General features: G+C 51.3%; 1 protein-coding gene across 1 annotated transcript in view; it reads left to right on the top strand.

Annotated features, from left to right (window-relative positions):
- ENKD1 (enkurin domain containing 1) overlaps positions 1-13152 on the top strand; it is a 16842-nt gene that overhangs the window by 727 nt on the left and 2963 nt on the right. Inside the window, exons 2-5 of the mRNA XM_015418965.1 lie at positions 1728-1952; positions 7676-7848; positions 10552-10713; positions 11059-11225. Coding sequence (XP_015274451.1) covers positions 1728-1952; positions 7676-7848; positions 10552-10713; positions 11059-11225 — 727 coding nt within the window. The remainder of the gene's footprint in view (positions 1-1727; positions 1953-7675; positions 7849-10551; positions 10714-11058; positions 11226-13152) is intronic.

Here is a 13152-nt window from a genome sequence, read left to right as displayed (position 1 = left end):
GGGGGTGTGGCCTTATGACACACTTCTGGTGATGTCAGGGGGTGTGGCATATGCTAATGAGTTATGCTAATGAGTTCCCCTAGCTCTTTTTCTACGAAATGACCCCTGGGAAGACCCCACACGAGATGGATTTTCTCAATGAAGGAAGCGAAGGCCTTCAGTTTCAAGGCTGTTGATGATAGCTTGTTTTGGAGGTCATTAATTCATAAGTCAGAGGTGACTTGGTGGCACCACACACACACCCTATAGCAGGGCTATTTTTGGGCAGGAACGCACAGGAACGGAGTTCCGGCTGGCTTCAGAGTTGGTGTAGCTACAGAGGGAAGGCCTGGAGAGCAAGCCCCCCCAGGTGACTTTGAGGTGGGTGGGCCGAGGGGTGGCTGGAAGGATTGTGGAGGCATTTAAATGCCTCCCCCGGCCTGTCCAAGGGCTGGCTTGCCGGGACTCCCCGCAGGCGAGGGTGCCCAGGCAAGCCAAGGGAAGGCGTGGGGGTGTGGCCTAATACGCTAATGAGGTTTTGCTGTTGGGTGTGGCCTATTATGCTAATGAGTTCTTGCTGGGCTTTTTCTACAAAAAAAGCCCTGCCCTATAGTGCCTTCCAGGGTGCTGGGAGGGGGGGGAAATCAGGCCACTGGCCCCCTACCTGTCCCATCCTTACCTAGCTACAGTAATCCATGCAACAGTCACCTCCAGATTAGACTACTGTAATTCACTCTACATAGGGCCACCCTTGAGACTGACCTGGAAACTCCAACTGGTCGAGAATGCGGTGGTGCAGGTCCTCACGGGGGGGCCCTGGCATATGGCATATATCCAACCTGTGCTGCATGAGCTACACTGGCTCCAGGTGGAGTACCGAATCAGGTTCAAAGTTCTGGTATTAACCTTCAAAGCCCTTAATAGTCTGGGAGCCATGTGTCTCTCCTGGTATACCCCGTGAAGAGCATTGTGCTCAGCAGAAAAGAACCTAATGGTGTTCCTCGACCCAGGAGACGTCCAGTTGTCCTTGACCAGGGCCAGGGCGTTTTCTGCGCTGGCCCAAACCTGGTGGAACTCTCTGCTGAACAACATCCATACCCTTTGGGGGCTTAATGCAGTTCCGCAGGGCAGGCAAGGCAGAGATATTCTGCCAGGCGTTTGGTTGAGGACAGCGACGGCTTCCATCTGTCTGGCAGTTTGGTGTAGTGGTTAAGTGTGCGGACTGTAATCTGGGAGAACCGGGTTTGATTCCCTACTCCTCCACTTGCACCTGCTGATGTAACCTTGGGCCAGTCACAAGCGCTGGCACAGCTGTCCTTGAAAAAGAGCAGTTTGTGTCAGAGCTCTCTCAGCCCCACCCACCTCACAGGGTGTCTGTTGTGGGGAGGGGAAGGGAAAGGAGTTTGTAAGCCGCTCTGAGACTCCCAAGTGAAGGGCGGGGTATAAATCCAATCTCTTCTTCTTCTACTACTCCTGATTTTCTTGCCTCCCCTCCCCCACGAGGCGGTAGCAACTTTGGTAGTCTTAACGCCATCTTATTAGGCGAATAGGTTAACCATTGTATTTATTTTAGATGTTAATTTAGTATGTGAATGTTTTTTATTGATGTACACCGCCCTGAGACCTGTTCTACAGGGAAGGGCGCTCTAAAAATCTAATTAAGTAAAGAAATAAATCAGTTGGTACAGATAAAGCCCAGTGGGTGTGGCTAGGCAACTGAACCTGACTCTCTCTTTCTATATCCTTAGCACGGGGGAGGCTGGAAGGGAACTCCTTGAAGCTGGATCTGCTCCCGGGGCCCCTTCCTCCGGACGCAAGCCTCTACCCCGCCTTGTACAGTGCTCGCCTCACCCATCCCCCTCCGCGGATCAAACCCAATGCCAAGGACATCCTGGAGATGGGCCGGAAAGGCACCGTGGGAACCCTGCTGCAGCTGGATGGGATTTCCTTCGGCCAGGAGCTGCCACCCAAAAGTAAGCGGGGACAGCTGCGTGGAGGCAGGTGCCCGTCTGGTGGTGCCAGTGTGGGGTGGGGTAGTGGCAGTGGTTGGGATAGGCTTTGCCCATGTTTGTTTGAAGAAGAAGAAGAGGAGATTAGATTTATATTCCGCCCTTCGCTCAGAGCGGTTTACAATCTCCTTTCTCTTCCCCTCCCCACAACAGACACCCTGTGAGGTAGGTGGGGCCGAGAGAGCTCTTTCGAGGACTGCTCTTGAGAGAACAGCTCTGAAAGAACTTGTAACTGACCCAAGGTCACCCAGCTGGCTGCATGTGGAGGAGTGGGGAATCAAACCCGGTTCTCCCAGATTAGAGTCTGCGCTCTTAACCACTACACCAAACTGGTTTGGTTGTTTGTGTTTTCTTAAATTACATTTATATAGTGCTTCTTCTGCCAGTGCACTCAAAGTGGTTTACAGTTTAAAATAACGGGCTTACTGTCTGATAAGCATTTTATGTATGTATGTGCCGTCAAGTCGCAATGGACTTACGGTGACCCCAGCAAGGGGAGTATGGCAAGCAGAGGTGGTTTGCCATTGCCTTCCCCTGCAGAGCCTTCCATGGTGGTCTCCCATCCAAGTACCCTGCCTAGCATCCAAGATTTGACAAGATTGGGCTATACTGTACCATTCCACATCCCAATAGGCATAACACAAAAGGAACAGTGAATGGGGAGGGGTCGTGGCTCAGTGGAAGAGCCTCCACTTTGCATGCCAAAGGTCCCAGGTTCAATCCCCCACATCTCCAGCTGAAAGGTCCAGGTAGGAGGCGATGTGAAAGACCTCAACCTGAGACCCTGGAAGGCTGCTGGCAGTCTGAATAGACCAGGGGTGTCAAACGTAATGTCCAGGGACCAGAACTGGCCCGTCCAGGGCTCTTACCCGGCCCGCAAGTACGGTAACTGGTATGTATGGAAATGTAAGGTACTCCCCTTTTTATGGTATCCCTTGGAAAAACCCTAGTCTTGCATATGATTAAATACATTTATTGGGGCTTTTGTGGGCTCCCTTGTAAATCGATGGCTTTCACTGCTAGGAATCAGTTGCTTTTGTTTGTATTTCGTGTGAAAATCCATATCATCAATTGGGTTTGCCTGTGTCCTTTATAAAGTTTATATCTATGGTACCTGGCGTTACATTTTATGGCACACATGGCCCAGCCTGACAAAGTGACACTTGTGTCAGATACGGCCTTCGTAACAAATGAGTTTGACACCTCTGGAGAAGACAGTACTGACCCTGACGGACTGGTGGTCTCATTCAGTACAAGGCGGCCTCGCGTGTGTTCGTGTGTGGAGGGGAAATAAGCTAATTCTGGGACCCACGAAATGAACAGCCGGCGAAGGAGGCAGTTCTGGGAGAGGAAGAGCCAAATGACGATGGATCCCTGCCGGGTCGACAGCAAGGCGTGGCTGAATTACCTCTCTCCAGATTGCTGTGTTAGAGTGGCAGTAAAGCACGTGTGATGCTCCATTCTCTGAGCACTGCGGCTTTGTCACCGAACAGTGCGATCCTGAGCAGAGTTGTACCCTTCAAAGCCCATCGAAGTCGGTGGGCTCCGAAGGAATGTAACTCTGCCGAGGACTGCGCTGTTCATTGGCTTGGAGGTGCCGAGAATGGGAAAGGGAAGACTGATTCTAACATCACAGCTCCTGTGCCGCGGCCGGAACCACCCTTTCCACTGCTAGTCCTCCGCACAGCGGGCATCGCGTCTGCCAGCTGCTTGCCATGTGTGTGTGTGTGTGAGAGAGAGAGAGCCCGGCCAGGGCCAGCTGCTACTGAGAATGCAGATTGCAGGCAGGGCGGCATCTTACACTGTTGGACTGGCACACATGGTGCTTCTGTGGCAAAAAAAATATATGCGGCCCCAGCTGGCACCAGAGGAGATTTAGGGAGAAGGTAGATGTCTCATTTTTAACAGTGGCGATAGCAGGTCTTTCACCCGGCTTTTCTGTTTTCTTTACATGAATGCATGCTTGCAAATCAAGGGCTTGTTCATATCATATTCTTGTCCCTCCCCATATTTTTGAAGCGGGCTGCCCTCCTTTTTATAAACACATTTTAACATGTTATATGTATGCTTATATTATATAGAAATGTTTTCTTCAGTTACTATATAAAACAGCTGGAGGGAAGGAGAGATTTGTTGGTGGCGATACCGACACTAGCCAGCGGGTGCTTAGATTAAACTGAACTTTGCTTAAAACATCAGAGCCAGATTTTCAGAGTTCACTCACAGCATGGAAAGAAAATGCCTTATACCAAACACGGCAGGAGCACTTCCCAGCCTGCTTCATTGTTCTTAAAATGTTACATCTTTGGGTTCCGTTATTTTTGAAATATAAACATGGTGTATGCTGATAATTTTCTTTTTAAAAAATGGGCACAGCACTAATAAGTATCTGGATGTCAAATACATATGTGATGAGTTGCTCATTTTATTAATAATGTGCTGCCACTCACCAAGGCGGGTTCCAGATTTTGAGAGGCCCTGGGAAGAGGGTCCCCGGGGGGGGGGGCATGCCAGTTTGGTGTAGTGGTTAAGAGCGGTGGACTCTAATTTGGAGAACCGGGCTTGATTCCCCACTCCTCCACATGCAGCCAGCTGGGTGACCTTGGGCCAATCACAGTTCTTTCAGAGCTGTTCTCTCATTTTCTCCCCAAAATATTTTTATTAATTTGAAATCAAACAACATCAACAGGAAAGCCATAACATGTTACAGAATTTGCTCAGAGAAAACTTGGTAATAAATACAATGACAACTATATAAAAACTGAGGTCATTATTTGTGTAATACAAACTGGGTATTATACTTTTATATAAAAAAATAATTATATGAAAAGCAGTAGTTTGTGAATCATTCTAAAGCATAGTAAGAGACAAAACAAATTCAATAATATGTAGCTTTGTTCAGTTATATAGAAGTAATTTATACTTAACATCCTTAAGTGTTTCCCAATCAAACTTATCTATATTAACTCTGTCTAAAATAGGGTACCAAATATTAAGTGGATTCATAAGTTCACACTCTGTTTGGTTCTCATTATGAAAGACAGAGCTGTTCTCTCATGAGCAGTTCTCGAAAGAGCTCTCTCAGCCCCACCTACCTCACAGGGTGTCTGTTGGGGTGAGGGGAAGGGAAGGCGATTGTAAGCCGCTCTGAGACTCCGAGTGAAGGGTGGGGACTGGGGAATAAGTCCAACTGTTCTCCTTCCACTAGGCCCCTTTTCTTGCCCACCCACGTGACCCCACCTCCCTGTGTGTCTTTCTCCTGCCCACTTGCCAGCTCTCCCACCGCCTGCAGTCACAGCCGCCCATACTGCCTGTAGGAGCACACACAGGAAGCTGCCTTATATCGAACTGGACCCTTGGTAGTATTGTCTACTCAGACGGGCAGCAGCTCTCCAGGGTCTCAGGCTGAGGTCTTTCAGATCACCTGCTGTCAGATGCTTCAACTGGAGGTGCCGGGGACTGAACCTGGGACCTTCTGCATGCCAAGCAGGTGCTCTGCCACAGAGCCACAGTCCCAGTCTGATGCTGTGTGCACCACCCACATGCCCTTCCCCAGCAGTGCTAGGCAGCACATGCAGCTGGGAGCATAGGTGACCAAGCACTCAGAAGCCGGCAGTGGGATGGAGCGAGGGCAGGCCTCAGAGTTCAGGAGTCATCCGTCGTGGGCCCTGCCCAGGCTAGCCCAATCTCATCAGATCTTGGAAGCTAAGCAGGGCTGGCCCTGGCTAGTGTTTGGAAGGGCGACCTCCAAGGAATACCAGGGGCGTGACACAGAGGCAGGCAATGGCAAACCACCTCTGAGACATCTGTTGCCTTAAACACAAGTCTCGCTTACCAGCTAGTGGTGCCCAATGCTAAAAGAGCTAGAACTTCCGGCTGCCAGACAATCTTAGGATCTCCTGGCTATCCTACACACACAATACAGTAATTGCTATTAGTAATAGTGGGCCCTGCCAAAAGAAGAGAAGAAAGAAGATATTTGATTTACACCCTGTCCTTCACTACCCAAAGGAGTCTCGGAGCAGCTTACAATCCCTTTCCCCTCCCCACAACAGGCACCTTGTGAGGTAGGTGGGGCTGAGAGAGCTCTTGCAAGAACTGCTTGAGAGAGAACAGCTCTGAGAGAACTTGTAAGTGACCCAAGGTCACACCAGCAGCTGCACATCAAGGAATGGGGAATCAAACCCGGTTCTCCCAGCTTAGAGTCCATGCTCCTGACCACTATACCACGGGCTCTGGCAGCTGCCCCCCCCCCCCAAGAGTATGCTGGTGCCAGCCCTGGCCACCCATACAGTGCGCTGCTGTATTTTGGCTGGGCTTAGCAGCCTGTTGGGTTTCCTCAGTGAGGCTGGAGTTTTTCTTACTTCTGCTGAGCCACCATCCTGGTTGGGGGTGAGGAGAGAAAGGCGAGGCAGGTCCTGTGCCCCTGGCAGGAATCCCCTCCAACCCAATTTGCCTGCTTGCATTTGCTGGGATTACTCTGCTTCCCATTTTTATGACAGGCACACCTCCTTCCTTCCTTCCTTCCTTCCTTCCTTCCTTCCTTCCTTCCTTCCCTCAGTATTTTTTGTATTTTTCCACTTCCTGCCTTCCTACCTTCCTTCCTTCCTTCCTTCCTTCCTTCCTTCCTTCCTTCCTCTCATGCCCGGAGGTCATGGCGACCTCTGGTGACTACTGGGGCATGGAGGACATTCAGAGGAATGGCTTGATAGCTTGTCTCTGCCTTCCGGCCCTGCTGTTCCTTGGAGGTCAGCCCTGCTGAGCTTCTGAGATCTGACTCGATCGGGCTTGCCTGGGCTACCCAGGCCAGGGCCACATTTCCCTCTTAATCAGCATACGTCTGTGTCTGATATTTGTTAGCCGCCCTGGGAAGCAGTGATCAGGGGGCGGGGGATATAAATATTTAAAACCAAGCGTCGCATCCACCTGTGACACAGATGCAGCATCTCTGCTCACGACTCAGCCTGACCTCGTTTTAAAAGAGGCCTCCTCTCCCAACTCGGCACTGCGAGTGGCCTTTTTTGAAAAATGGTATTCTTACAGGGGAATGAGACCCCGGGGGGGGCTTACCCTTGCCCGTCGCCAGAATTAAATTTATGGCCGGCACTGTTCATTCACTTTCATGGGCTCCTGCAAATGCAGGTGGGCTTTTTATGCTCCTCTGAAAATTAATTTCATTTGAGAGCAGCTCTTGCCCTTCTGCTTTCCCGCTTCCGCCGTTTCCCTCCCTCCCCTTTAGGTTTCCTCCCTCCCCCAGGCCACTGTAGATTTAGGAAGGCCCAGTCTTGTTTCTGATGCCCGTTTAAGATCTGTGGGTAAGGTATGAAGAAGACAAGATTGGATTTATACCCTGCCCTTCACTCGGAGTCTCAGAGCAGCTTACAATCTCCTTCCCTTCCCCTCCCCACAACAGACACCCTGTGAGGTGGATGGGGCTGAGAGAGCTCTGAGAGAACAGCTCTGAGAGAACTGTGACTGACCCAAGGTTACACCAGCAGCTGCAGGTGGAGAATCAAACCCGGTTCTCTAGTCTGCTGCTCTTAGCCACTAGACCAAACTGAACGATCTCCGGTGACTGACATTCTGTATGGATGCCATCTGGCTGTTGACCTGTGGGGAAGCCCAAAGGGCATTTGTACCTGTGGCTCAGGGCTAAGGAGAGATCTTTAATTTATCTTGCCGGGCAGGGAAGGAATGCAGAGACTACGAGAAGGTGAATCTGAGGCGGCTGAGAGAGATCCAGAGGAAGTGCCGTGAGAAGGAGCAGGCCCAGGAGCTCAGCCAACCCAAACCCGTGAAAGCCTTGTGGAAGTCACCCAAGTACGAGAACGTGGAGTCCAAAGTGATGGCCAAGCTGCAGGTACCCTGGAGCCCCCCTGTGCTCCTTGGCTCCCCCCACACTCTGCCCCATAGATGCAATTGCAGGAGCCCTGTGAGTGCCCGGAGATGCATGGAACTTGCAAGGTGGATGTTGTGTTGGAGGGTGGCCGTAGCTCACTGGCCTGGCACACAGAAGGTCCCAGGTTCAGTCCCCGGCATAACCCCCAGCCTGAACCTTGGATAGTTGAGATCAGGAGACTTCTGCTTGTAACACAGAAGAGGTACTGCTGAGCAGGCTCTAGAAAGTTCTGACTCAGTGAAATGCAGCATCTCACATTTAAAGAACGCCTTACTCTCTGGCAGAGACCTTTCCACCAGTCAAGTCCCCTGGTAGGTTCAGGGAGAAGTCACCTGTCCCAGTGTTAGGTGCTTACATAAGAACATAAGAGACGCCAATGTTGGATCAGGCCAAAGGCCCATCCCGTCCAGCACTCTGTGTCACACAGTGGTCAGAAATACCAGTGCCATCAGGAGGTCCACCAGTGGGGCCAGGACATTAGAAGCCCTCCCACTGTTGCCCCCCCCCCCCCAAGCACCAAGAAGACAGAGCATCACTTGCCCCAGAGTCCCTATCTATACCTTGTGGCTAATAGCCACTGATGGACCTCTGCTTCATATGCTTATCTAATTCCCTTTTGAAGCCGTCCATGCTTGTAGCCGCCACCACTTCCTGTGGCAGTGAATTCCAAGTGTTAATCACTCTTTCGGTGAAGAAGGACTTCCTTTTATCCGTTCTAACCCGACCGCTCAGCAGTTTCATGGAGTGCCCACGGGTTCTTGTATTGTGAGAAAGGGAGAAAAGGACCTCTTTCTCTACCTGCTCTTTCCCATGCATGATCTTATAAACCTCGATCATGTCACCCCTCAGTCGTCGTTTCTCCAAGCTAAAGAGCCCTAAGCGCCTTAACCTTTCCTCATAGGGAAAGTGTTCCAACCCTTTTATCATTCGAGTTGCCCTTTTCTGCACTTTTTCCAAAGCTATAATATCCTTTTTAAGGTGTGGTGACCAGAACTGCACACAGTATTCCAAATGAGGTCTCACCATTGATTTATATAGGGGCATTATGATATTGGCTGATCTGTTTACAATACCCTTCCTAATAATCCCCAGCATAGCATTGGCCTTCTTTATTGCAGTCACACACTGTCTCGACATTTTCAGTGAGTAGTCTACTACAACTCCAAGATCTCTCTCTTGATCAGTCTCTGCCAGTTCAGACCCCATCAATGTGTATTTATAGTTAGGATTTTTGGCTCCAATCTTCCTGCCCGATAGATATTTTGTCATACAAGTGAGTGGTGCTGCACAGGCACGAAACGATGTGGTCATCCAGAGACCCCAGTGATCAGAAGCAGTATCCTCAGAATCCCATGCGTTATGCGTGCACCTAGGTGAGGGGGATTGAATACCTCACTTCAGGTCCCACGGCCTTGCTCAGCTGCAGAGAAGAGGCAGGACAGGACTTCTGTGGGTACGCAATAAGCCTGGAGCAACTAGGCCCCGTCGGTCAAAAGCCAGTCCCTCCAGGTCTCCGAATTCCCTGGCTCAGTGGGATGGTGTTTAGTGTCCGGCTGGAGCTGTGTCTCTTCACCCTCCTGGCTAAGTTCACGTAGTCGCCATCTTCACTAGGTAAGAAGTCATCCAATCGCTGCAGGTTAGGAAGGATTTGACTGCCAGCCGTGACCCTGGGGTGGGTTAACACTGGATGGAAATCAGCCCAACCGGAGCAGTCTCTAGCCCTGGCGGGGAGAAAAGCCAGGTGACCTGCTCATAGTTGCTTGGGAGGAGGGGTTGGGTGGGTTTCGACGGGCTGGAGCGGCTGGTGTGCGAGATTTCAACCAGTTCGACCTGGGTTCCGATCTCGAGTCAGCCACAAAAGTTCACGGGGAGATCTGGGGCCGAGCTGCTTTCTCGGGGATTTTTGGGGGAGGGGGCCTTGGGGGGCCCGAGCAGCCAAGTATAACAAAGTTAATTAAATTAACTTGATTTAATTGGTGGGACTCCTTAGAACTCCTAAGGCAGCCCTGTACACCCCAGGCTTCAGGGCAAGGCGGGGGGGGTAATGCCCAGCGGCTGTAGCTTCCCTCCATCCCCCCTCTGCAAGAGCAGGCCGTCCCTGCAGAGTGTCTGGCTCCCCCTCCCCAAAGAGCCCCAGTTCCTCTTCCTACGGCACAGCACAAGGGGCAGCCTGACGCCCACCCTCGGCTCCCTCCCAGGGGCAAGAGGAGGCGGCGGCTTGCCTCCTGGCCTGGCAAGGCTTACCTGCTACTGGTGGGCGACACAGCGAGCATCTAGTGGAAGCCCGAGATGGAGGCTTCTCCTGGTACCATTCACGCCTGCCCAGGCCACTCTCTTAAGCCCAGCCTCGCCGCTGCTACTGCTTGTGCTGCCCTCACCCTCCCTGCCGACAGGCCATCGGGGTGAGGTGGCCCGGGGTGCAGGGGGAGCCATGGCTCAGGGAGGGGCCCATGAAAACCACTAGGGGGCCAGGCCCCATGGTAGCTACAGGCCTGACCCGCCCTCAGCCTAACCTACCTCACAGGATTGTTGTTGGGAGGATAGAGTGGAGGAGGGGCAAACGATGCCATCATCTGCTTTGGGGAGAAAGCCGCGGTATGAATAAAGCCACCATCATCAGCTTGTCTCTCTCTGTGCCTCGTCTCCCTCGTCTGTCTATCCCAGGAGAACTCCAGCCCTCCAAATCCAGAAGCCCAGAGGTTCCTGAGAGCTTACTCCCGCTGCGGCACGGGGATTCACCCGCGCAGGCCGCTGTCCCCAAACCCTGCTCAACTGCGAGCAACCCCAGATGCTGCAACGGCGCCAGTCCCAGGTGGGAATGTCAAGGTGAGGAGCTACCTGCGCCTGCCATCAGTGTTCCCTCTAAGCTGAGTTAGTGTGAGCTAGGTCACAGTTTTTTAGCCTCTAGCTCACAGACTTTTGTCTTCGCTCAGGAAGGATGGCTCCAGAGCAAACTAGTTTATCCAGCAGCCAAATCTCTCGCTCACAACTTTAATGCCAGTAGCTCACAAAGTAGAATTTTTGCTCACAAGACTCCACAGCTTATAGGGAACATTGCCCGCCATGTGCTTCCTACTTCCTGTTTCTCTTGCGGAAAAAGCATTCCGTCGGGTCTCCCAGCGCCCAGAGTCGCTGCTGCCTCCTTTAAGACGTGCACTCTTCTCCTTCCAGACCTCCGAGAACGGCCAGGTGGACTTTGTCAGCCACAACGCCCGAAATGCCAAACGAGCCCAGCTGCAGCGATCGCGCTCCCTGCAGTCGCTGACCGAAGTGCTGGCGCAGAAGCGGAAGGAGCAAGAGGAGTATGACGCCAAGCAGAAAGGCCACGTCCCCCGCTAGTACGTACAGAGGACTTCCCTTTCCCTCAAGCGCCTGGAGGGAGGCAGGAATGGGCATGCCGTCCCATTGCATCATGTGGCGTAGTGTCGGACTAGGAGCTGGGAGACCCAGGCACAGATCCCTGCCCACTGGGTGACCTCGGGCCAGTCGGTCTCTTTCAACCCAACCTGCTTCCCAGGGTTGGTGGGAGGGCAAAATGGAGGAGTGGGAGGAAGAGCCTGGTGGCTGCATGCCCTACCAGGTGTATCAGAACGGTGGTTTTACCCGTGCCAAGGAATTCCATGCGATTGTAGAATCTAATACCTGCTGCTTCGGCCTTTTTGAGAATGATCAGCTCTCTGTAGTACTTCTGCCCTGCCCTGCATAGTCCAGGCTAGTCTTGTCAGAGCTCAGGAGCTAAGCAGGGTCAGCCCTGGTTAGTCTTTGGATGGGAGGCTGCCAAGGAATATCCGGATTGCTATACAGAGCCAGGCAATGGCCAACCACCCCTGACTGTCTCTTCTTGCCTTGAAAACCCTATGGGGATGGTTTCCTGGATGGAAATAAGTCGGTTGTCACTTGATGTCAAATACCTGTATCCAGGGGGGATTTTTGTAGAAAAAGCCCAGCAGGAACTCATTAGCATAATAGGTCACACCCAACAGCAGAAACTCATTAGCCTATTAGGCCGCAACCCCATGTTACCAGAAATGTGGTCATCCAGCCAAACCCACCTTTTGCTCCTTATTCTGTTTACCTTGTCTGTTGTCAAAAAACCCAGGGCTTTTTTTGTAGCAGGAACTCCTTTGCATGTTAGGCCACACACCTCTAATGTAGCCAATCCTAATGAGTTTCTGCTGTCAGGTGTGGCCAACTCAGGAGCCAGCCGGAACTCCGTTCCTGTGCGTTCCTGCCCAAACATAGCCCTGCCTGTATCTATATAGATATATCTATCTATATCTATACAGATCGATCAATAGATAGATAGATACTTAAACAAGCTTCCCTCCTTGTTCTTGCCTGTGCTCCTTAAAAAAAATAAAAACTGTAGACCAGGAAGACTGCTGTTTTACTGTCTGCATCAGTTAAGTACATTTCTATGTGTTCTTCCTGATGTGTTTCTACTGGCTATATGCAGGGGCAAGAAACTATGAACCACTCACCCTCCGCCCCACAAACCACGCAGAGCTCGCTTTCTGGCTTCTAAGATTCAACTAACGTTACTTTCAAGCTTTTGAACCTTTGGAGCCATAATGAATAGAACCCTTTCTGCATGAAAGCTGCAGCCCAGGTAGTCAGGTGTAACTCTGCCCACAGGGAAGCCATGAAACGTTCTTGTGGAGGGAGAGCTGGAAGATAAGAGGTTATTAGTGAGCTGGGTGTGTTTTCATTTCTTCCTTGCGGTTGCAAAACAATTCCTTGAATTACAATGATGAAGGGATAAAAAAAAAATCCTGACATTTTGTACAGCACTTTTTTGGGGGTATTTTTGCATTGGTGTGTGTGTGCTCCTGTGTCTGGAAGTCATGGCGGCCTCTGGCGACTCCTACTGGGGCATGGAGGACATTCAGGGAAGTGGCTTGATGGCCTGCCTCCGCCTCCCGGCCCTGGTATCCTTTGGAGGTCTCCCATCCAAATACTTTCCAGGTTTGCCCTACTTAGCTTCTGAAATCTGACGAGATCCGGCTTGCCTGTGCTATCCAGGCCAGGGCATTTTGTACAGCCCTATTGAGTGCCTAAAGTGCTTCACATATGTTATTGTGTTGTAATCCTTACAACAACCCCGTAAGGTAGGTCAGTGTTAATTATCCCCAATATATCAAATGGAGGACTGAAGCTAAAAGAGAATAGTTTTCCAAGCAAAATCCATGTCAGAGGTGAGATTCAATTCGGGGAGTTCCTGATTCTCAGCTCAGCCTCTTAGCTGCTAGGCTGCAGTGGGGGGGG

This window comes from Gekko japonicus, unplaced genomic scaffold (genome assembly GCF_001447785.1).
Source record: "Gekko japonicus isolate JY-2015 unplaced genomic scaffold, Gekko_japonicus_V1.1 scaffold2911, whole genome shotgun sequence".
NCBI lineage: Eukaryota > Metazoa > Chordata > Lepidosauria > Squamata > Gekkonidae > Gekko > Gekko japonicus.
The sequence above is the reverse complement of the archived record's forward strand: the minus strand, read 5'-3'. Positions and strand labels throughout refer to the sequence as shown.